At 44.1% G+C, this 23,882-nt stretch overlaps 1 protein-coding gene across 6 annotated transcripts in view; it reads left to right on the forward strand.

Annotated features, from left to right (window-relative positions):
• NEURL1 (neuralized E3 ubiquitin protein ligase 1) overlaps window positions 1-23,882 on the forward strand; it is a 169,961-nt gene that overhangs the window by 129,143 nt on the left and 16,936 nt on the right. For all 6 annotated transcript variants that reach the window (XM_074875209.1, XM_074875212.1, XM_074875210.1 and 3 more), the window contains one exon: window positions 18,328-19,008. In XM_074875209.1, the coding sequence (XP_074731310.1) occupies window positions 18,328-19,008 (681 nt within the window). The remainder of the gene's footprint in view (window positions 1-18,327; window positions 19,009-23,882) is intronic.

Below are 23,882 nucleotides of genomic sequence, written 5' to 3' on the forward strand. Positions count from 1 at the left end.
TCTGTACTGCTTTCACTGAGCTCTACCAAGTCTCATCAAGTCAGTGAGATCAGAAAACACTCAGCATCCTTCAGGACCCAGCCCATGCGTTTTGGAGACTGTGAAGCTGGAGCTTTAATGGTACAGGCAGGTTTCCTCTGCACTCAATATGTATTTGCAGATCACTTTGCAGCTGCTGAATGACCTTTGCCAAGGTCATCTTTAAATGACAGAAATCAGATCCTTCAGTCAGCAGGGCAGCAAGGTGGAGCAGCACAAGGGAGTTGCTTTATATTGTGGTTAAAAGGTAGTAAGGACTGAGCAGCACCTGTGGGTACCAGCAGAAGGGTGTCTCTGGAGGGAAACCTGCTTCCCAGACAAAAATAGGACATAGAATGAAAATGGGGCTGGAAGGAATTTCCTTTTTGAGGCATGTGTGCAGCGAGGAATTAGAAATTGGTGAGGTGACGTCAGAGCGTATGTGGGATGCTTGGTATGATTTCTGTGAAAAGTCTCGGTGCCTTGGGGAGGATCGGGCAGAAATGAAGTATTACAGATGCTTCATTTGAGCTTTAGGTCTATTTTCAGCCTTTGTGTGGATGGCAGTGGAGGGCCTGCAAATATCAGCAGAAGCTGTGGGCTGCTTCTGCCATGCGTTGTGGTGGCTGCACGTTCCCATGCTGCGCTCTCCATAGCAACATATTTTCAATGTAAAACCACAGAACCAGATGAATAGTTATGATGATGATGTTGAGCTGCTGTGAGGCTGAAATGGTCCTTGCTTTAAACTGCAGCCTAAGCTGAGCTTTAGGTCTGGAGTTGAAATGTAGTTTGATGATGGGAGGTGCTTAGACGCATGCACTCACAGGTGCCTTGTTCCTTTTGGGGAAAAAGTGACCCTCTTCTTATTACCTAAGAAGTCCACCAAGAAGCCCCTTGTTTTGGGGGTAGGAGACTGCCACGGGTCTACAGCAGGCCAGAGTTAGATGGCTTGACACAACAAGGTTTGCCCAGGCTAATGGTGTCAGTGCTAACTACAATTAATTCAGAGAAAAATAGATTTTTTTACAGTTTGAGATATCAGTGAATCCCAGTGTGACCCTGCCCCAGATCCAGCGGGCTGAGATTTGGGTACTCTCATTGCAGCAGTGTAATTTTTTGCAGCGAGTGTTGTCTGGCACCATCCTGAGCCTTTTCCTTGACGGTGCTAGATTGCCCACCTTGAATTTAGCTGCAGGGGCTGCAAGCTCCAGCAAAGCAGAGGTGGCTGTGCAGTGCAGACAGCCAGGCAGTGCACAGCCATGGACATGGCACCGAGATGGCCAAGGAGGTAAAGGGAAGGAGCCTGCAGGTCTCAGTGGCTAATCCTGGCCATGCCTGGCTTGCTTTTGTTTGTCCCTTGAATCATTCCCCTCCTGCCAGTTTCTGAAACCTGGGATATGTGTGCTGGTGATGGCTTTGAGGTGGTTTGGCAGGTGCTGCAGCAGCAGAGCATCCTCCGAGTGGGTGCATAGCTGCTGTCGAAGGAGCTGGCTCCTGTGGCTCTGCCTCCAGCCGCCTGTGGAGTAGACACACTCAGCAGGATGGCAAAGGCACAGAGACAGTGACAGCGTTCGACACGCCTTTGCTGTATGACTGGGAGTGCTGGGGAACAAGACTGCTGACCTGGAAAACAAGCCAAGATTAAGAAATGTCAAATTTCTGGGGAGAAGAGGGTTTCCCGGAGGGCTGAGAGGTAGAGAAAGTAGACTCTGGAGGTTACTTGGGATTGCTAATTTCAAATGGACCATGAACCCTGTCGTAGCACTGGTGCCTCTGGGAAGGACCACACTGACACCCTGAGCTGGGACTCACCTCACAAAACTGGGCGCTGGGGCATGGGTGGCAGTCGGCAGGAGGACAAGTGTAGAGGTGAGTGTGTCCTCCTGGGGACAGAGCTGGAGGGTGATGCCTTCTAACCAGCAGCCTTTGTGGAGCTTCTCTCAGGGTTACTGTAGCAGTGGACAGAATGAAGCGGGCACATGAGCCACACTGTCCCTTCTGACTTGCACCCATAGGCACTGCAGCTGGCTGGGCCCCAGGCAAAGCTGTCATGTAGCAATGAACTGGCACCCTCAGCTCTGCAGCAGCTTTACCTGTAGTTAAAAATCCTGCTAACCCCGTAGATGTTTTGATTGTAGTAGATGTAAAAGTGAACCCAGCAGCCATCCTGTTACTTGTTTCCTTATTAAATTCTGTTTTCTTCATGTTGCCCATAAATACGAATTTTCAAAGTACTACAAACCTCATCTGGGAAGGAATTGCATGGGCGACTGCGGTGGCTTTAACAGACCTGAGTGAAATGCTTCTGGCAGGACAAAGCATGAAATGCAGTGAATAGCAAAGTTGTCATTTATCACCATTCCTCCAGATGCATGCCACAGTGGCGATATCTGTTCATTTCTCTGCAGACAGGGCAGTTTTTCTGCTGCGGGCAGCTCTCCCAGCTGGCAGCACGGGTTGGGTGAACCTCACCACTCCCCGGTGGGATGCAGGGGCTTGGGATGCGCCACGCTGGCTGTTGACAAGCCAGCAGACAGAGACAATTTCTGTTCTCAGCACTGTGAGTCTGGCCCCCCTGCTAGTAAAATTTGAGTGGTGCATTGGGCGTAAGGAGAAGGCTATAGTAACCTGGAGTGTACATAACTCAGCTTTCTCTTTGCTGTTAAGTCCTGTTGCTCTCAGAACAAGTTCAGGCCTACTCCAGCAGTCCTTATGAGCCTCGTAATTTCTCCATGGCAATTCAGGGACTAAATGCTGCCCCCATTTCCCCCTAGATGCTAGAATGTGTTGGAAATGGTAGGTCTGCTGACAGCAACCCATTTGACTTGCCTGCAGTACAGCACTGCGACCTAGGGGAGGGACAATGCTTGGCCAGGGGGGATTTCATGGGCCTGGCAGCTCCTCAAAAAGGTTGTTTAGCTCCAGTGTTGAGGGTCCAGCTTTGCCTGGAGAGGCCATGGAGCCTGTCCCAGCCAAGGCTGTGTCATCACTGAGTGGCTGCAGCATAACAGACCAGCAGGACACGTGCAAAAATGAGCGGGGATGCAGAGTCCTTACAGTGTTTAATAGGAAGAATGAAAGAGCTGACAGGGTGTGTATGCAGCATCTCACCATCTCACCTTGACCCTCTCTTCCCTGTGTTTATCGTACCCTCTCGCTGTGTTATGTCTAATTTGGGCTGTAAGCTCCCCTAGGATGGGACTTGCCATTTTTAACTGCCAGGCGCAAGGCACACCTAAGCCACCTTATAAATAATACTTCTGTGCAGAGGGAAACTTGACCCTGGGACGTAAAGGGGTGGCTATGGCAACAGCTGTCCGGGTGATTTGTGTCTCCTATGGACACAGAGCAAAAGGGCCTGGTAACACTGCTTCAGCCCAGGCTGGAGCAGAGTGTGTATTGCTTCCTGGGCCCTTTCTGCCCGTATCCACTGGCTTCCTCCTGAGCATAAGTCATCTACACTCCTCTTTGGGATTTTTTCTTTTTTTTCCCCGTTGCTTACTTTGATATGAAAAAGAGTTACAGAATAGAAATACAGCCAGTAGTAACCCTTTCTTCTCTGTTTTAGATATTAGGATAATTTGAGCACATCATCTGCTTTTTATTCTCATCTAGCTTTCAGAAATGTGTGGATTTTTAGCTCTGCGCCTTCCCAGTACCATCCTGTGGTGGGTAAGAATGAATGCTAACATGAATTCTCCAGGCTTTTGCTCTGATGACTGGACTACATCTGTCTTTGGAAACAAAGAATATTTTCGCAGTTGTAAATGAAAAAATCAAGCATACATTTTTAAAGTCAAAGCTGTTATAGTACCAGAAATAGTGGGATCGTACTGAGCACAGTGGAGAGAGGCACCATTTTCCTCTGAGAACCAGGTCCCAGACAGACCTGGGATAGGTCCCAGATTCCTTAGGGTGAGCAAGATATCACTGGTGCTGGTGATGACATTTCAGTTGATGTAAGCCCAACAATTTTTATTATTATGGAGCAAGGGTTTGATAGTTCCCTACAACAGTTCAAAGTATGTGCAGAAAGGTTCACAATAACATTCTCACCAAATATTGCTTTAAACTTTGATGCTGAAGGAGGCAGAAGGTGAAGAGAAATTAGTCTGTTAATGAGATGAGAAATCCTTGAGTTTGGGAGAGTCACCCCTATATTAGTTACCATCTTTCTAGCCCATATAGATCTCAGAAAGGTTCTTGCCTATAATGTTGCTGTACTGGATCTTTTTGTTGCTGTTTATACCCAGTTAAGTCTAATCTTCAAAATTAAGCTTGTTCACACATTCTGAAGCTAAACTTTACCTTTTACAAAGGGTTGAATAGCTGTTTCCCAAACCAGAGAAGTATAGCATCAAGGGTTCAGGTAAATAGAGGATACAAATAAAGACGTGGGAGTTTAACAGATTGAAACTGGGCAAGTGGATGAATGAACACTGGTACGCATCCCTAGCCAAACTGGTGCAAAACCAAGTAATTACCAGCAGGTAAGTAAGATTTAGACCATGTGCCAGTCAGAAAGAGCGACCGTCGGCATAAACTGAAATGTTAAATCCTAGTGAAAATGCTTTGACCGTACAACAGGGCATCATGTGGCAAAAGTAAGCTGCTGAGAAAAGGCAGACATCTATCATGGCAGTTTAATGAGAGGTCAAAGAAGAAAAGGAAAATCACCCTGCGTAAAGTGAAAAAACCCACCTCACTGCATTTTTAGGTGTCTGTGTCTTACCCACCTCCCAACCCCTCCTCGAAAAGTCTCAGGGACCATTAATAGCACAAAACCAGTTGCAAAGTCAGACATCTCTCCAGTGCTGTGCTTATAGCTGGCACTTCACTGGTGCAGTGTTTTTGCTGGGGAAGCTGTGAGATGGTCAGTGCCTGGCTCTCATCAGACAGTCAGCTTTGTCCACCACAGGGGCTGTGTCCTGGTTTTAGGATCCAGTTTCCCTGAAAGACCATCCTCCCTCTCATCCCCAGGATCCCAGCAGGACCAAGCTTGTTCGTGCATAGAGTGTCGGGTGGGGAAGGGAGAAAGAGGAGGAGGAAGAGGAAGAAAAGCACAGTCCTGTGGGGACTCAGGGGGAGCAGGAACCTTTGGGAACCAAAGCCTCAGGTGTCCTTCATCAGGGGAGCGAGGAAGATTTGGTTACTGGGGCTGCAGCCGCATTTACCATCTGGAAGCGTACACTGGACCTTGTTCTCTGTGTGAATCCTGTGGCTTCAGCAAGGTTACACTGCCCTGACTGGCAGCCAGACTGTGGCCCTCTGGCTGATTCTTGTTTATACTTTCAATTTGCAGCTTCAGAAAAGCCTCCTGTCTTTCTGTCTAAACCTTTTGAGGCCACATCCCATGATCTGTACATTTAAATTAGCTTTACTGATGGCCAAGGTGTTGAAGCTTTCCCTTGGGGTAAGTGAGAGCAGAATTTGTCTTTTTGCTTGTTAAGGAGTTAGCTGAAGCTCTGGTATCAAGGTTCAGCTCTTTGGTTCCTTTAGATCAGGGTATCAAAATAATTCATAAAGAAATCACAAGCCTAATGGGAACTTGCTGTGGCAGAACATATGAAGAATTTATTGAAGAAATGAACTTTTCAATTATGTACCTTGGCAGAAGTGGGCATTAACTCTCTCTTTGATTCCCCCCTAGTTTTGTCCAGCTGTGACAGCTAGAGTGACTGATTTAGGGTTAATGTTTCAGGAAATCTCCTTTACTGTTCATTCCACTGGCACGATCCAATGGGACAGTGATGGAAAGTGGAGTTTAGCATAAGAACTTTTTGTTTTGACATGGAATGTAGTTTTTAAACCTTACCCTGTGCCCCTAATTTGGGACTATTCATATGCTCATGTGTACATCCCATTGCCTTCAGTGGGATATAAATACTTGTTTAGATGAAGTGGATGTTTTAAGTGCTGTCATGAAATGGACCAGACCTAAACATGTGCTGAACTTTTCTGAATTGGTGCAGACTGCAATAATTGTGCTATTTTAAAACAAGCTCATAAAACAAAGCCTTGATTTACTGTTTCCGTGCATAACTGCAGAGTGCATCTTGCAGACTGCACCAGTGGATGGGGTGTAATGGCTGCACTTTTATTTTGTACATGTGGAAAATAAATCAGAAATTTTTTGAGAGCTTCTTCATGCTGGATTCTGGGATGGAAATTCTCCAAGAAAGAGATATTAAAAGGAATTAAACCAAAATATTCTGGACAAGTAGCATTATGTGCATTCCTTCAGAAATATAGTTGTTGGATCTTTAGGTGGGGAACCAGCTTGGAGAAGAAGAGATTATATGTAAACTTAACTAGTTATGGCTGAAAAATTGAAACACTTTTGGCAAACTCTAGCTGTTTTCTTTCACTATTTTCAAAATTATATATTTCAATTTTAAGTCTTGAAATAACATGTTAATCTTGAAAATGGCAACAGTGATTTCCAGACAAGCCCCAGAAATCAACTGGAGAAACTCTTGGTCCAGTATTGATATGCTTTTATAAAACGAAGTAAGATAAACTGAGCACTTTGTTTCAGGTTAGCCTGAACTACTGTATCTTTCCAATTTATTTTACTTTTTTTCTTCAGGCAGTTGACTGAAATACTACGTATTGTCACTGCCCTTCACAGGTTGCATCTAGAAAATGTGCTCTTACCTCTGGCTAGTGAGGTAGCTGTGGGACAGCAAAATCCTTGCGATGTCTGGGCAATTTATCATTTAGCAGTGCCTTTGGGCAGCTCTGCCAAACCAAACAGAACTGCAACAAGCCCAGGAAGGTGATTGCCAGCAGTGTTTCTGAGTTTCCTAAGGAAAAGGGGGAAGACCCAATGATGGCGTTTATTCAGTGTAGTAAGCAATGGTGCTGAGTAAGATGCGGGACCCTGGGGACACCTTGGCAGGGATGAGGTGACTGGTGGTGGGTTGAATTCTCCCTGAGCAGCTGTCTGTAAAACTGTCAGTGATGGCAGGAGCCTTTCACTGGGAAATGTGGGGAGAAGTTGGAGAAGGAGTCATCGTCTCCATGCCTGCATGAAACCACAGCGGGAAATGAAAGCAAGTGAAAAAGGATAAATGCAGGATACATAAATACCACAGGAGAGAGGATGATGGATGGGAAGGAGGAAGAAGTACTTCTTTTGAAGAAAATTGCTGTGAGATAATTCAGGGGATAAAGGGATGTGTCTGATGTAGCTTGGGAATTGGCTGTGAGCACTGAGATGCTATGGAAACATTCACACAGTAACGTAAGGAGGATTGGAAATAGAGTTGTTGGAGGGCCCACAGCAATCTGCAACAAAGTACGTGACGGTAAAGTTATGGGCTTAACACTGCATGCAATGGTGAACTAGGTGAGACAAGAGGGTCAAAATTTCTAGGAGGAAAGGGGTGTAAAAGGGATGATAATTCCAGGAGTAAGCAATGGAGTCACTGGGTGTGAGAAGAAGGCTCTATAAAGTTGTTAGACAAACAGGAATTGCAATTACTGCCTTAATTTCCCATAAAGAAGAAAAAAAAAAGAACTTTTCTACAGAGAAAGTTACATCTTAAAGATCAGGAGGCATCAGATAAAGTGACAATTTACAGTCTCCAGGGAGAATTAGGTCTTGCATGGGTAATTAAAACAAGTAATAAAAGACTTGCCAGCTGTAGAAAGAATACGAGGAAATGGAAAGAAAAGGTGGGGCACTTTACAGAGAGAGACAGGACTGAGATTAAAGTAATGTCAGTATGGTCCTAAAAGTGATGATTGCTTTGCTGTGATTTTCAAGATGGATAATAATAGCTGATAGGAATAGTCTAGGAAGCCTGGGGCAATGGAGGTAGAAATCATTGCATTGGCATGGGAGTAAAGTTCAGAGGCTTCATGTGTGTGAGTGAAAGATAGATTAAAGAGTGAATAATGGGGATTAGGTGGTCTCCACAAAACCCAAGTCACATGATTTCTGCTCAAACCATATGTCTCTGACTGTGCGAGGAGTTAGTAAACATCAAATGGAAAACCCATGAACGCAATAGAGGGAATGAGGCAAGGAGGTGCCGACATACAGAGGTGGTTGTGGCAGTGGTTAAGCACATCTTCAACCTGAAGGACATTTGTCAATCTTGAGGATCGCTGTCTGAGGAGGATGAGTTTACCCTGAACAAAAAGCCATCCTGAATGAAACCCAAAATGTGTTGTTTGTAACACAGATGTTGCCAGCACCCTGCAGACTCTCTGAGCATTGGTTTTTGTAGAAAAGAAAACAAATCCACAACTGTAACACGCATATGGAAGTTTGTTCTTCATAATCTGTCAGACTCTTTCGGAACATCCATATTTGCTAAGGAAAACAGTAATTTATTTCAATTTTATGAGGCTAGTTATGCTTTTTGTGCCATTTCATATGTGCAAATCAATTTGACATGCTTACAGATGTTAGGCATAATTGTATGAATATTTGTTATGAACCAGACTGGCTCAGAGCACTTTATTAGATAGCACATGTCCCAAAACTACAATTTATCAGTCAGTACTCAACTTTTGTACCTTCAACTGCAGTCTTACTCATATATGAGATCGTATGCTTTCATTCCTTAAATTTTATTGAAGAATATGCAGATGATCAATTCAATTACTAAGCTGGCCTGGAAACTGCAATTGGTCATTCTGGCTTAAAAGGAGCTGCAATTCCCTACCGTTCAGGGGTTTGTATTTTTCCTTTCTGAATATTTCAACTTGGAGACTGGCAGTACATGAGCTCTCATTCTTTTAGAATTTGGATTTGTTTGTTTGTTTCTGATTTGTTTTGCCGTGATATTTTATCTGTACTATTGGTACAGCATTGACCATCCATGACAAGAAATCCGTGATAATCCCAGTAAGCCAAGGGAGAATATTTATATCCTTAGAAAAGTATCCTGAACAGATCCCAAGGGTTTCGTGAGATTCACCTGGGAGGACACCAGCTGCTCTGTGCCTAATGGGACAAAGGCACAGAATCACAGAATTGTCTAGGTTGGAAAAGACCTTGAAGATCATCCAGTCCAACCATCAACCCAACATTAACAGTTCCCAACTATACCATATCCCTCAGCGCTATGTCAACCCTACTCTTAAACACCTCCAGGGATGGGGACTCCACCACCTCCTTGGGCAGCCCATTCCAACACCTAACAACCCATTCTGGAAAGAAATGCTTCCTAATATCCAGTCTAAACCTTCCCTGGCGCAACTTGAGGCCATTACCTCTTGTTCTATTGCTTATTACTTGGTTAAAGAGACTCATCCCCAGTTCTCTGCAACCTCCTTTCAGGTAGTTGTAGAGGGCGATGAGGTCTCCCCTCAGCCTCCTCCAGACTAAACAACCCCAGTTCCCTCAGCCGCTCCTCGTATGACATGTGCTCCAGACCCTTCACCAGCTTCGTTGCCCTTCTCTGGATGCGCTTGAGTAATTCAATGTCCTTTTTGTAGTGAGGGGCCCAAAACTGAACACAGTAATCAAGGTGCAGCCTCACTAGTGCCGAGTACAGGGGTAAGATCACTTCCCTGTCCCTGCTGGCCACGCTATTTCTGATGGCACCATTCCCTTAAAGCAGAATTTGGTGATAAATGCCCACAGGAAGCCACCAGATTTGCACAATAAATGTATCAAACACCTAGCAGTTGATAAAAACTAAAAGACTAAGTTTATTCTCTTCCATCCCATTTTTTATCACCTCTCCCAAACTGAATCATGCAAACCAAATAGCTTTAGTGCTCAATCTCCCCCAAAATGCCTGGATAGAAATGCTGATTTTTATCCAAGCAATTGCAAACACAAAGCAGACAACTCCAGTGAGATGCTTGTTAAGCAGTGTTGATTTTCACTCATTTCTGTTAAAGTGGCAGATGTTTGTAGCCTTGCAATTGGTTCCACAGAGTCAATGGTCTGTCTTCTTTTGTAATCCAGCTTTAAAATCTGGTGACAATTTTTAGTGTAAACATGAATTATATCTCCCGCAGACAAACTCCAGCTTTGGGCTCTTTGTAACCCTTGGCTTGGACTTTGACTTCTGCCCCTTGGTTATAGCAGAAATTCTCTCAAATGCTTTCAGCAATATTGGAAAACCACCTGAGCATCTTGTCAGAAAGCTAATTTGGATTGTGTTGATCACAGGCAAACAAATGCAGCAAGTTGATTTAAATATCTGCCATCCCTGCAATGAAAATGGCTGTTATGAATAGCACTTAGCTTGCCTTCCAGATTGCAATGAGCAGGAAGCCAAAACTTGCATGTAGCTATTAACTCCTGCTTTAACCATGTGAATGCACACAAAACTATGTTTGCTCTCCATTGACTGTGTGGTGATACCAAGATGGTGTGTTGGTGAAGCAGGGATTCTTGAACAGCGTTTTCTATACTGACCATGGGGATCCCATAATGGATGAGGAGTCCCAAGTATGTTGAGTTTTGAGGTGAGAGGAGCAACGTGCACATGGAGGCAAAGGATTAGCAGGTAGAGAATAAGGCATTGAATGGAGAGTTAGGAAATGAGAGGGTGCACTGTGACAAGTGGGCTGGTTTTGTTGTGCACTAGGCTAAACCCCAAGAGGTTTCACTTAAGAGCTCTGCTAGAGGAGTCATCTATCCCCTTGGACTGCTTACTCCATCCCACGGTATCTATAAAATAAGAACATTAATTCTTCTTGCCTCCCACTCACCATTTATATATCCTTTCTGTTTACATGGTGAGCAGTGTCTTCTGCTGCAGAGCCCAGCAGCTGAGTCCTGATCTCAGATGCTGTTTGCCCCAGAGCAGATTTTACTTAAAGAGCAGCCTGGGCATCTTACATGTATAGCTGGTACAAGTGACATTGTCTGTTGGCTGTAGTTTTGCATATTTTCCTTTAAGTGTGTGCAAAAAGAGAGGAACCAGAGCAGCAAGAGCAGAAGGAAGCAGCTTTATTTGAAATGGGGTATTTATACTGTCAATGAAATAGAGACATGCACATATGCAGGTATTGTATAAGTAGGTATTTACTTAACTGATGTCCTTTATTTGATGTGGGTGTTTTCAAGGAGAAGGAATGGTTTATCTGAGGCAATAACTCAAGCAGTTTGATTTCTCGGTTGTTCATAAAGGGAAATGTATTTTGTAGAAGTGAATTCCTAAGTATATGGCAAAGGAGTTTTTTAGTCTGAATCATTCCTTTGAGGGATTTTAAACATTTGCCTCCCACATGCTACAATAATGCTCTGAAAGTGGCTTCGTTGTATGATCTGAGAAGCTGCATTCTGGCGCCTGATGGTTTATGAGAAATAAACACAATGGAGTGGTCTTGGATTATATAAATTCAAGATTTATCAGTAACAAGCAGGGAGTGGAGGAGGAAACCTGTGTGCAGCATCAGAGCAGAAGCATCCACCCAGGAGCATGGTCTCTGCAGCGTTACACTGAGCGCAGCAGAGCCCAGCCTTCTCTCCAGACCTCACATGGAGAGTGCAAGTTTGCAGAAAACCAAATAATTTTACAAGTGTCTGCTCAGACACATTGCCAGCAGGCAAGAGCACTTTGGACATGCTCTATGAGGGGAGCTTTGCGTCTTAATGACTGTGAGCATGGCCTCGGCTTTCTTCACTTCTCAATTTTTCTCCTGTGTTTATTTTAAGTAAGGGCGATTTTCACTCTCCTGTTTGCTTAGCTCCTCCTGGTGCAATAAAACAGCTAAGATACACGTGGCAGAGACTCTGAGAGAGCCTGGAACAGAACATCCCACGGTGGTGAGGACATCTTTAACACCATGAGTACAGCAGACTGCATAAATATCTACTTTCAGTCGCCCTTTAATTTGGGTGGATTTTGAACCCAGGGCCACACAGTGGTCTTTCTGTTAGTCCCGGACCCAGTCACAGCTTCTCTTCTTCTTGCCAGTGGAGGTGATGCTGTCATCCTTGTTTTAGGAGGGATAAATGAGAGTCTAAGTTGTTTCCATTTACCAAATTTTCAGTCCTCAGTCTCCTTAAAGTACATAATAAATTGAGCTATAAACAACATATAGAAATTGGTCTGGCTACTTCTGTGCTGAAGCGTGGCGGTTCCTCAGCAGTATACATCGGCTTGCTAGGACTGAGTCAGCAAAGGAGCAAAGATTGCCACAGCACGACACGGACAGAGTTTGCAAGGCAAGCAGCTGAGCTGGGATTAATACCTGCACTCCTACGATGGGGAGTACGAAGCTGTGAGTGACAGAAGGTTTCCAGAAGCACAGGTTTATTTCTTGTCTTATGACTGATTGCTTTTCCCAACTGCCTCTGAGTGTAGTGTTATTTTATGGTGTGGTACATCTGCATCATATTTCAAACATGTCTCCCAGCAATGACAAAGTCTTGCCAAATGGACTGTTAGCTGCCTAAATCTGCTGTAGACCGTGGAGGAGATAATGCCAGCTGTCCTCCCTGCATAACCTCTTGTGACAGGTAGCGTTGGTGGTGGCAAAAGGAGCCTTCATCTGCATTCCTGAGTAGGAATGGAGCCCCTCCAGTGTGATGGGAATAATGCAGTATACATCCTTTTGCAGTTGTATGTTTACATAGAATATTCTAGTAGGGGACGCTGACTTCAATACATCTTTTGGTAGCTTAGCACCTCTGGGGTTCCTTGGTCACAGAAGTTATACAGTGAGCACCAGTGCTCACTAAAAATACCATTACCCAGCAAAGTGAGGGGTTAAGAGAAGAAAAATGCACTTGTGAAGAAGTAAAGCAAAGAACAGAAGGAAGGAGAAACATGAGGCTTTGCATGGGAAAGGAGGGAGCATGCCAGCAAAGTTCTGACCTTACTGGTTTTTTATTCTTTGCTTAGTAGCTGAGGACAGAAATGTTCACCAGGTACAGGGAATCACTAGGTTGTTCCTTGACTTCTCAGCATTTCTCTCTCCTGGGAGGGAACATCATTAGAAATGGGATAGGTTCTTAGGTTATCAGTCTGATTCCCCAAATTTTAAGTTATTTTTTGTAGTAGTAAGTCTCAAGATTGGTTTATTTATACCAGGTCTTCCACAGCTCATTCTGGGGAGTGCTTGCAGCCCTCATACTTTGAGGAAGTACAATTCATGTGAGGCCATAGGATTGCACCAATTTCAGAAAAGTCATCGAGAGAAGGGCATCTGTGTTCCTAGAGCTTGCAGCTAAATATTGGACTCTGCAAGTTTCCAGCATGTGTGTGCATGCATGTTGAGTTTGCTCTGCTTTCTCGGATCCTTTACAGGTGTGTGAATACTGGCTGCTCATGACCTTGGAAAGTCAAGCCTTCAGGCAGGAACAGACAGTACTGAAAAAGAGGAATAATGATTTGACTCTCTGACAGCAACACATCCCCTTCGGGTTTGTGTAGGGCTGAGATCATCTGTGCATGCTGGTGGTTAGAAATGCATTTGTGTTTGGATGTGCATGTAGCTATATTAAATGTGCACGTATGTGATATCTATAGTAAATATGTATCATACGTATTATACATGTTTAAGGAAATGGATGATTTTAAGAAGATAACATTTGGCAGTGGTTCAGAAAAAAGGTGGTAGTGAAATACTTCTGATCTGGATGCGGTGATTACAGCTGTATCTGGCTGCTCACCAGCTCCTTGTAAGTGCTGTTTTAAAGTGTTACTGCAGTCGCATTGAGCCTGCATGAAGTGAGAGGCTCTTCCATGCCCTCTGAGCAGTAAAATGGAGAGCTTTGAAGCCTCTGGTCTGAGGAAGATACTTGAAGTTAATTGACTGTGTAAGGAATCAGCTGAAAATCTAAATTTTGCAGATAAACCCCGCTAAAGAGGAGGAGAAAACGGAAGATGGCTGAACTGCTCAAGTGCCCTTCATTTCTACTTTGCTAAATTAATTACTCCTGCTTGTTTTATTTCTTAAACTAAGCCAGAAAAAGATACAAAGGGATTTATGAAGTTAGGCATCCTTTACAAAAATTCAGTGTCTCAGATTCTCAAACGGGGGAGCAGACAATTTGTATTTAGTAGAAATCCTTTCACTTTGGCTATGTCTGTATTGCTACTTTAAGTCTCTAAATCCAGCATTAACATCATAACTGCACTGATGCAGAGCTCAGGAAAACCTCTCTGGAAAGCTACCTGGGCAGCCAGCCTGCATCGAGCTGCTGTGGTCACGGCCAGCTCGCTGGTGGTACCCCAACCAGCTGGGTTAAAGTTTGCTCTGGTGACTCAGTGAAAGCTGTGGTCTTCACTCACAAGTCTGTCTAGTCTCACCCAAGGAGGTCTCTCACCAGCTGACTTTTCCCAGAGAAACACTGTCAACTGCCTTATAGAGGAAATTATATAACTTTGAATATTTAATGAGAAGGGACGATTTCCAAATTCTTCAGGCTGAAGTTGGGCGATCTCCTCAGTAATGTACTGTTGGACCTGTTTTGTATTTTACAGTCTCGTCACATAAAGTCATTCCATCTTTTTGATGTGTGCTCCAGGGTTGTCTCTGCAAATATAAAAGTGCCTGAACACTCCTACATGGAGAGTCCCTCCTTTGTAAGCACTGAAAGTCAGTTGTAAATGTTCTGCAGGAGCATTATGGTTTAAGCCCAGAGGACAACTGAACACCATGCAGCCACTTGCTTACTCCTTCCCCCTCAGGGATGGGGAGGAGAAAATAAAACAAAAGGCTCGAGGATCAAGACAAGGACAGGGAGGGATGTTTCACCCATTATGGTCATGGGCAAAAGACAGACTTCTTAGGAGAAGAAGAACATCAATTTAATTCAAACACCACCACCACCACTTAATATACCAATCAAAGTAGGACAGTGAGAAATACAACCACATCTTAAAAACACCTACCCCCACCCCTCCCTTCTTCCCAGGCTCAGCTTTGGTCCTGATTTCTCTACCTCCTCCTCCTGCAGCAGCACAGTGGGGCAGGGGATGGGGGTTGCAGTCAGTTCATCACCCATTGTTTCCGCTGCTCCTTCCTCCTCAGGGGGAGGGCTTGTGACACTCCTCCCCTGCTCCAGTGTGGGGCCCCTCTCATGGGAGACAGTACTCCATGAACTTCCTCTGATGCGAGTCCTTCCCACAGGCTGCAGCTCTTCATGAACTGCTCTGGCATGGGTCTCTGCCATGGGCTGCAGTCCTCCCAGCAACAGACTGCTCCAGCATGGGCTTCCCTCAGAGTCCTGGCCTTCTTTGGGTGCAGCAATCTGTTCCAACATGGAGTCCTCCACAGGCTGCAGGTGGGCATCTGATCCACTGTGGACCTCCATGGGCTGCAGGGGGACAGCCTGCCCTCTCACCACGGGCTGCAGGGGAGTCTCTACTCCAGCACGTGTGTGTGTGTGTGTGTGTGTGTGTGTGTCCCTCCTCCATTCTTCAGCTGACCTCGGTGTTTGCATAGGCGTCTCCCTCACAACTCCAAATCCTCCTCTCAGGGTCTCCTTAAATACGTTATTGCAGAGGTGCAGCCACCATCAATAATTAGGTCGGCCTTGGCCAGAGGCAAGTCCGACTTGGAGCCAGGGGAGCTTTGAGAAGCTTCTCACTGGAGCCACGGCTGTAGCTCCCTCCCCTGCTACCAAAACCCCACCACACACACAAACCCAGCACAAGGAGTAAGGCTGCATTACGGGCCACTCCAGCGTGAACAGCTTGGTCTGTGTTTAAGAAGTGACAAGTGAAGCTTTAGTGGAAGGAAACACTAATTTCTGGGCATCTTCTGGTGAAAGAAACAGCTCAAAGTCACCTCATTTGTTTCACATTTCACCAGAATTGTTCATTCATAGCCTTTGGCCATTATCAGTTATTCTGGATAAATGACATTCCACAGCTCTTCCAACTTACCTACTACCCAAAAAGATTAATCCCACTTTTGATTTACTTCATATTCAATGGGATTTTTTTTCTTCTTTGGCTGGGTATTTTGTGATTTATAAAAACATAGAGCCCTGGAGCAGGCCAGCCTCGCTTAGAGATTCATCTCTCTAAATTTTCACAAACCTACTTCAGATACCAGTAAACTGCAATCCTTTCTTCCATGGGTATTTGCAAACATTAATGAACTAAGTGTCACAGCCAATCCCATATGCTTGAGACATCTTATCCCTTAAGAGGCTAGGCATCTGAGCTGCCGATGGATTTAAGTAAAACAGTTGAATGTGTAACCCTGGTTTGCTATCACTGCCATGTGTCTTGTCTGCAGAAGAGCTCCATCTCTCTTAACCTCTTTTCAGATGGAAAAAGATATTTTGTCCAGCAGCCAAAGGGAAATGCAAGCATCCTGGTGGAAAACAAGCTGTTTCAAAACCCTGGCTGCAAGCTACCCACACATCACAGTTGTCAGCCAGGCTGCACATGCATAGTTACAGGGAATAAAATAGAGAGGACCTTCTGTTCCTATTCAGAAAGGTCTTTACCCGTTCACCTACACCAAAGGATCGTCGTCGACTGCCAGTATTAATTTGTTCTCCTATGTAGGTTTCCAGCCAAAGGAGGGTAAAATAAGTCTAATTCAATCCAGCAGGAGCACTTGCAATGCAAATGCTAGCCCATGTATTACAAAGCATTAATGCGACCCACTTCTAGATTACTTGGGGTAATTTCTGATTTTATTTATTCCTCCTTTTCTTTAATTAACTTCTGGGAAGAGAAGCTGAAATATCAGTATGGGGAAAATAAAATATGAGAAACAAAGCCCATTTTTATTTTGAGACTGTGCTTTCCTTGTAATAGCAGTTTATTTAAAGAGGAGCCTGGAATAATCCAGTTTAAGCAAAGCAAAGAGCCCTGCTGAAGCCAAACTGTGTGTGGGTGTACTCTTGTCAGGGCTCCCAGAAGAGGAGGGCAGGAGAGGCTGTTAGTCAGACCTCAGATATGGCAGGAGATGTTGGTTATTCACTAGCTGGCATTTTTCCTTGACATACCAGTACAGAGCCACTACTGTGGTGCACTGGGAGAGGGTACATCCCATTGGGAAAATCCTCAGATAACCTAAGGTCCTGCTTTTTTGTTAGTGTAAAAGAAAAATCCCAAGGATACATGGCTGGAAGAGATGCCCACTGCAAGGGCCTGGCAGGTGGGCTAGGAGCAAGTCTCTACTCCTTGGGCTCTTCTTGTTGTTCCACATTGTGCTGTGTTTGTGGCAGGTCCCAGGCTGGGGTCTGGTGGTGTTGCTTTGTGCTACCTGCCCAGGATCGTGTCGTATGGGGTGGTTCCACCTCATACCATTTGGAACGAGGCTTGAAGCCACAACAGTCTTCAGGCATAGTTCCTGCAGAGGAACAGTCAGTATGGGTCATAGCTTATTATGTTTGCAGAGAATTACCCACATGCTGAATTTTCTCACAGTGAATAGTGTCTTGATGCTACGGGCTTCACAGAGTTCAGAAAGTCAGGCATAAGTATAAATCTTTGCATTATCTCGGCTTACTTTTATGATCTGTTTAAATACTTTTTTTTTCCTCAGTATATTGCTCTTTAAAATTTCTATGGCAACAGCACAGATAAGGATATGTTAAATAAAAGTAATTTAGGCATTAAAGGCAAGTGGTTATGTTCCTTAGAAAAAGAATCAACTAAATTGATGGTTAGCTCTTGAAACAGCAGGTGAGACTAACAAAGAGGATAAGGTGCAATTCTGTTTCCACTGATGGATTTGAATGTGTAAACATCATCTTTCTTTGTTACATATCCATGGATTTGATTTTTAATTATTTGGCTTGGAGATAATAAATGATTGTATGTTATTTATAGAAGACTGCATATTCCCAAGTTCTGCACTGTGAAATCCATATCTGTACTGGTTTGCAGTGAGCCCCAGAATACTAATGATAGTTATATACAGAAATATTAACTAAATTTCAAGTGATCGTAAAAAATTTAGAGCTGAATATAGCAATTTTTTTTTTTAAAAAAAAGTGTAATCAGATATTTATTTCCTAGACCTATGAGAATTACTGTAGACAATAAAGAGGGCATGAAAACTTGGACCAGTAGATACTGATTGGTATGTTCAGGGTATATTTCAGATATTTGCCCTCTGCTTCCCTTCTCCAAGGAGAGCCTCCCCTGGTCAGTTCTTTCCATCGATTTTGAGTCTGCCTGCTCAGAAGCTGAAAATGCTGGTGCTGGTGGGAAAAGTACAAGAACCGCAATCGATTGCAAATACATTTTTTGATACTCTGCTTCCATATTTTAAAGGGGAAAATTTATTAATGGCAGCAGCTCTCCGATTGTCCCTTTTAAACTATCAATCAAAGCGATAGCAATTTCCGAACTCCTAGATATTTTAATTTTCTCTGAAGTGACCCCTTTTTTGTTTTCTCTCTCCCCACAGACAGTGAAATCATTCCTCCTGACTGCCTGCGGCCCCGCTCGTTCACCGCCATCCGCCGGCCCTCACTGCGGCGGGAGACAGAGGACACGCGCCTCTCGGTCAGCCTGTGCGACCTCAACCTGCAGGAGGAGACCTTCCACGTGACAGCCACCACGTGTCCCATCCCACAGAACTCCCTCAACTCCCAGCACTCCCACCTCCTCCCCTCCCAACTGGAGAGTGACCTCCGCTTCCACCACCTCCGGGGACCCCACATCAAAATCCTCGACGACCAAACCGTGGCCCGTCTGGAGCATGCCCGGGAGGAGAGGACTTTGGTTTTCACCAGCAGACCCCTTCGGATCAATGAAACCATTTTTGTCAAAATCAACAAGTCCAACGCCGTGCGCACAGGGACACTGTCCTATGGGGTGACATCCTGCGACCCCAGCACCTTGCGCCCCAGCGACCTCCCCTATAATCCCGAGTCCTTGGTTGACCGAAAGGAGTTCTGGGCCATCTGCCGAGTCGTGGTGCCCCTCCAGAGCGGAGACATCCTGGGATTTATGGTGAATTCGGATGGTGAGCTGCACTTGAGTCACAATGGTGCTGGCACTGGCATGCAGGTCTGCGTGGACTGTTCCCAGCCCCTCTGGATGTTCTTCGTTTTACATGGCGCAGTCATGCAAATTCGATTGTTGGGTATGTTGGACCCCCTTTTTCCAAACCTCATGCACAAGAAAGCAAGGGGGGGGAAACATCACAGGGGAAGGCTGGAGGGAATGAATGGCTGCCTCCTTGCTCTAGGCTCAGGTACAAATTTTGGTTTTATAAAAGGAAAAAGAAATAAATACAAAGGCGCATAGGTAGCACATGGATATGAGTTAAAAGACTTACCTCTTTGCACTTCTTCACTTGATGGTCTCAAAGCTCTATTCACATAATGAAGCCTCAGAGACCTCCATTAATGTACAGATGAGTCACCACTGACCTAGGGGAAGCAAGGAAGGGGGAGAAGAGGTGCTTTGGGCTGAGCTAATGTAGGGCATAGCCAGCAGGAAAAATGAGATCTGATGCACTTTTCTGTCTGTTAGCTATCTGGCATGACCAATTCTCAAAAAGAGCCATCCCCTTGCTTTCCCCAGGCTTTTATGTGAGAGACAGGCTAGCAAGCAGAGAGGAATCCCTGTGCCTTATGATCACAGCGGTGCACCGAGCATGGCACTGATCAGCTCAACAGGAGAGGGGTTTCCTTGTCCTCCAGCCCTATTTAAGGTAGTGTAGCTCATACAGGTTGATGGATCTCTGAAGAGCTGTCCTCTTTCTCTTGATATATTTGCTCTGTTTTTAAGCTCTGTTAACTGAAGTACTTAGTTTAAATGCTGAAAATCATGTTTTGAAGGTGTGGAGGGAAAAGCCTTGAAATAGCATTTGCTCAGGATCAAATTTACTTTTGTGTGTGTGTGTGTGTATTGGATACAAGTGTAGGATGTGTTTGGCCATAAATTTGGACCATATCATGGTTCTCCTGGTGTCAGTGTCAGAAAGTAAATGATGGATTCAGAGAACATAATGTAATTCCTGTATTCCTCTAACTGGAGATGATTTTAAAACGCTCCTTTCTTGTTTATACCATTATATTCCTTTTTGCTTCAAATCCTCACTATAAAAATGCCCCTATTACCCAACAGGAAAAAAACCCAAATCCAAAAACCAACCAACACCTCCTTTTTTAGGATTTATAGACAGTCTTTGAAGATGAATTGTGGTGAACACACACATCTGTCTGCAGGGTCCAGTTCACCTAATCACAGTATGAAGTGTCCTATATGATTTGCTTAAAGTTGACCATAGGTCTATGCTGGGAGTGTTCTGTGGCTGTTAAAGGCTCACAGATGACAAATGTAATACTGCAATTTATTTCCAGGAGCCCAAGGCTCAATCCCTGATAGTTCAGCCTGATTACATTTGTTGTGCGTACTGTACATAATCCATGGCTAGCTCTCCTCTCCACCAACATGTCATTGTGATAATGGTAGGTGAAGTCAAACAGATCCCATTAAAGTAGGAGATTAAATGCTCCTGTATACATTAGAAGGAAAACATCCTCAGGTCACTGAGCTGCTGGTAAAACTAAGTTATCGACCAGTGTTTCCTTTCATATGAGATCACTAATTGTGGCAGTTTTGCACAGGGTGAATAGCCTGCTTGCAATGGGTCCTGAAACAGCGCAGCGAGGATGTGCCTCACCAAAGGGACGGAATTGTGTCCTCATACACAATTCAACAGAGCACAGACTTGAACGCAGGCCTCGTGCGTCCTGGGCAAACCCCCTGCTGCGCATACCCTGCGTATGTCCTCCCTACCAGCTCACAACTTCAGTCCAAACCAGTACACTCCCAGTGCTTGTTTTAGATAAATCTGCATTTAGATCTGTGAAATTAAATCTGCTGAGTTGGAAAACTACTCAGTACCTGTATTTCTGACTATATAAGAGACTTTTCTGGCCTCGGTGACTGGAAGAGAAGCTGAAAATGGGCTATTGTTCTTAAGTGAGATCTAAGTGAAAAGAACCGGACTTGCTGACCTTGCCTCTCTCAGGGAAAGGGTAGGACCCTGCAGGGTGTACAGCTTTATCCATGTCGCCTTGGGCAGCGAGCTGCTGTCTCCCAGTTAAAAGCTATGAAATTGGAGCTTGCCTATAATATTTAACAGGTATTAAAATACAAATAGAGCTTTTCAGACCTATGTTTCCAGTATAACAATGCTGGGAGCAGCGTAGTCCCCGTATCAGTACAGTGCAACTGCCCAGAGAAGAGCACTGATGCTGTCCCAACACTGCACATCTCTGCAACTGCAGTAATTATATGGATCACCAATATCCTGACAAAAGGCAAAGAAAATAATGAACTCCCATCTCTAACTTTTGCAATGTTATTAGGGAGGTGATGTGCACTGTTTGCACTGCAGTGGAACAGATTATGGTGCTTTCTATAATATCTGTCATCATAATATTAGAAAATGTCATCTTTCTAATGACAAGCTCCATCTTCAGAATGCAAACGAGTAATTTTGTGTGATCTGTCTTTTGTAGTTTGAGCTTTATATCACAGGAGAAGACATGTTTATAGTTATCTTTTTCTAGTTTTAATACAAAAAGCAAAGTTCCATATCCTTGAAAGAAATGAGACACAAATACTGCAAGAGGCATAATTGTACCAAATCTGCCTTAAATAGCAGATGTCATTCTATTTCTGGGGGCATGCCATTATTAGATTAATCAAAGCAATGTTATGCAGTGTTAAGGAAATGTCAGCACTACAGACAACTATAAAATGAGATTAAAGTTACTGGTTTTGCTTCTTCTCCAGCCTTTCTGTTTCGTTTGGAGGATGGCAAAGATGGAGAGCAGCAATGCCACTCTTGCACTTAGTGAGGATTTATTTTTGACTCAGAGAACAAGATGGCTCATGGTATTGATCAATGGCTACTACATTTCACACCTTGAGATTAGTTATTTGGTCCTGACCCAGAGCAGGACAAAGCTCAGGTCTCTCCTGTCTTGTGGCTTTACCACAGAAGCTGACATTTGCTGACTGCAGTTATTCCATGATGTTGGGGATACATTTATTTCCTAATCTAAATATCAGGGGAGACCATCTCTACCCAAGGCTGATGGTCTTACAGAATGCTGTAAGAGAGGAGGGCAGTGTGGGGTTGGTTTGATAGTAAAGAATTCTGACTTCTGTTTCCATGGCATCATATACTGGCAATATATTTGCTGTAGGAGAAATAAAAAAGCAGAAAATAAAGATGAGGCTGGAAACACTATTTTTCTTAATGTCATCCCAGCAAAGGGGAAATAATTAAACCCAAGCACCACTATAACATGGTGAGAGGCCACAGTCATCTGTAGTGGGAGATGGAAGGATGTAAATTTGTTGCAAAGGATAGGTTAAAAGGCAGCTTGACCAACATAGAGGGAAGATAAATTGAAGAGGAGGGCACTGTAATGTAGCAGATAATAGCATAAAAATATCAAGCTGCTGGAAAATGAAGGGACACAAATTTAAATTAAACATAAGTGAGGGTAATTAACTACAGGAACCAGCTATTGAGGGAGGCAATAGATCTTTTTGTCAGGATTGGAAGCCCTTCTAAATATTTTATATGTAAAGTGCTGGTCTTAATTCAGAAATTCTGTGGGTTATGCCCATAAAGACAACCAAACAGAAACCCAGATCATTAGGCATGTAGAAATGAAACAGTCTTTGCATATCCTTTAGGAATTCCATTAGTTCAGGCTTGGGTTATTTTTTTTTCAGGCATCATTCTTGTACAGTCGACAAAACCAGCCTATTAAATTTGATTTACTGCTTTCAGTTTTTGCTGGTAAGCATTTCAGCTCACACACAGTTTTATTGACAGCTCTGAAAGGTTGAAATGAGCCAGTCTGGATACATTGGTCTGGTTTTGGTCTGGTTTTGGTGGTGTAATTCATTTATGAAGTTAAACTGATTGACCCCATAAGGTTTTAAAATGTATGACTCATGTCTGGAGGAGCTATCACAGCAATAAGTTTATATATTTAGTATTTGGGGATCCAAATGGTTGGGGAGATTCTTTCATTTTCTTTTGTCTCAGAGTGAATCACCAGCATGTAAAACATCTTCCTTCATCTTTTTTTTTTTTTTTTTTGTGTGGTTTCCCTTGTGAATTTCATCCTTTCCAGTAATATTGAAGTTTCGTTTGAGCAATGAAATAACATGTTCCATCAATAGTCATACTAATGAGGCTGAGTTGCCAACTTATCTGTGTCTTTTCTATCCGTGCACTTCAATAACTCCAGCCCCACCAGAACAGCTGCACAATATTGCAGCTCTCTGGATGTCTCCTAATGCTGGCCAAGAGCCAGCATTAGGCCTGAAAAAAACAACCCAAGAGCCAGCAGTGTGGGCAAGTCTGTGTTTACATCCATGCTGTATAAATGCAGGGTGTGCGGACTAAGCTCTCCTGCCTCCTTTACTGTGAGCATAATGAGCTGGGACTCCTGCATAGCTGCCTATTGAAAATATTTAGAAAGCAGTTGTTGCTGAGATTTCCATCCTTCTTTCAGACTTTATTGAAATTGGTCAATGGGCTCAGAACTGGGGGGCATGAGGAAGTTAAAGAGCTGACCAGGGACATGCAAACAGAACAACTATGAATCCTTGGTTTCTTGGGATTTCTGACAACAGCAGTCGGCAAAGGACCAAATTGGGAGTTAGTACAGCAGAGTACTGTGGGACAAAAGGTGCTGGCAAAAGGCTCTTTAAGTCAACAGTGAAATTTGATTTGGAGTGGCCTCAGGGACAGTGTGTAGAGGCAAACTGCAGTCAATCTCATTACAGACAGGCTTACTCAAAGCTGTGTCCAGTAGGACTCTTAGGTCAATCCTAGCAGCCCTGGTAGTGATGTCCATGTTGCAACAGAGCCCTTATCCTGAGGAACCAACTAGGAAAGAGTTGCAGTTTCATGGGTGAAGGAAATAGTGTCCTGCTCAAGTGACACAGAGCAGTCAGGGGAAATTACTTTGC

This window comes from Strix uralensis, chromosome 7 (assembly GCF_047716275.1).
Source record: "Strix uralensis isolate ZFMK-TIS-50842 chromosome 7, bStrUra1, whole genome shotgun sequence".
Lineage (NCBI taxonomy): Eukaryota > Metazoa > Chordata > Aves > Strigiformes > Strigidae > Strix > Strix uralensis.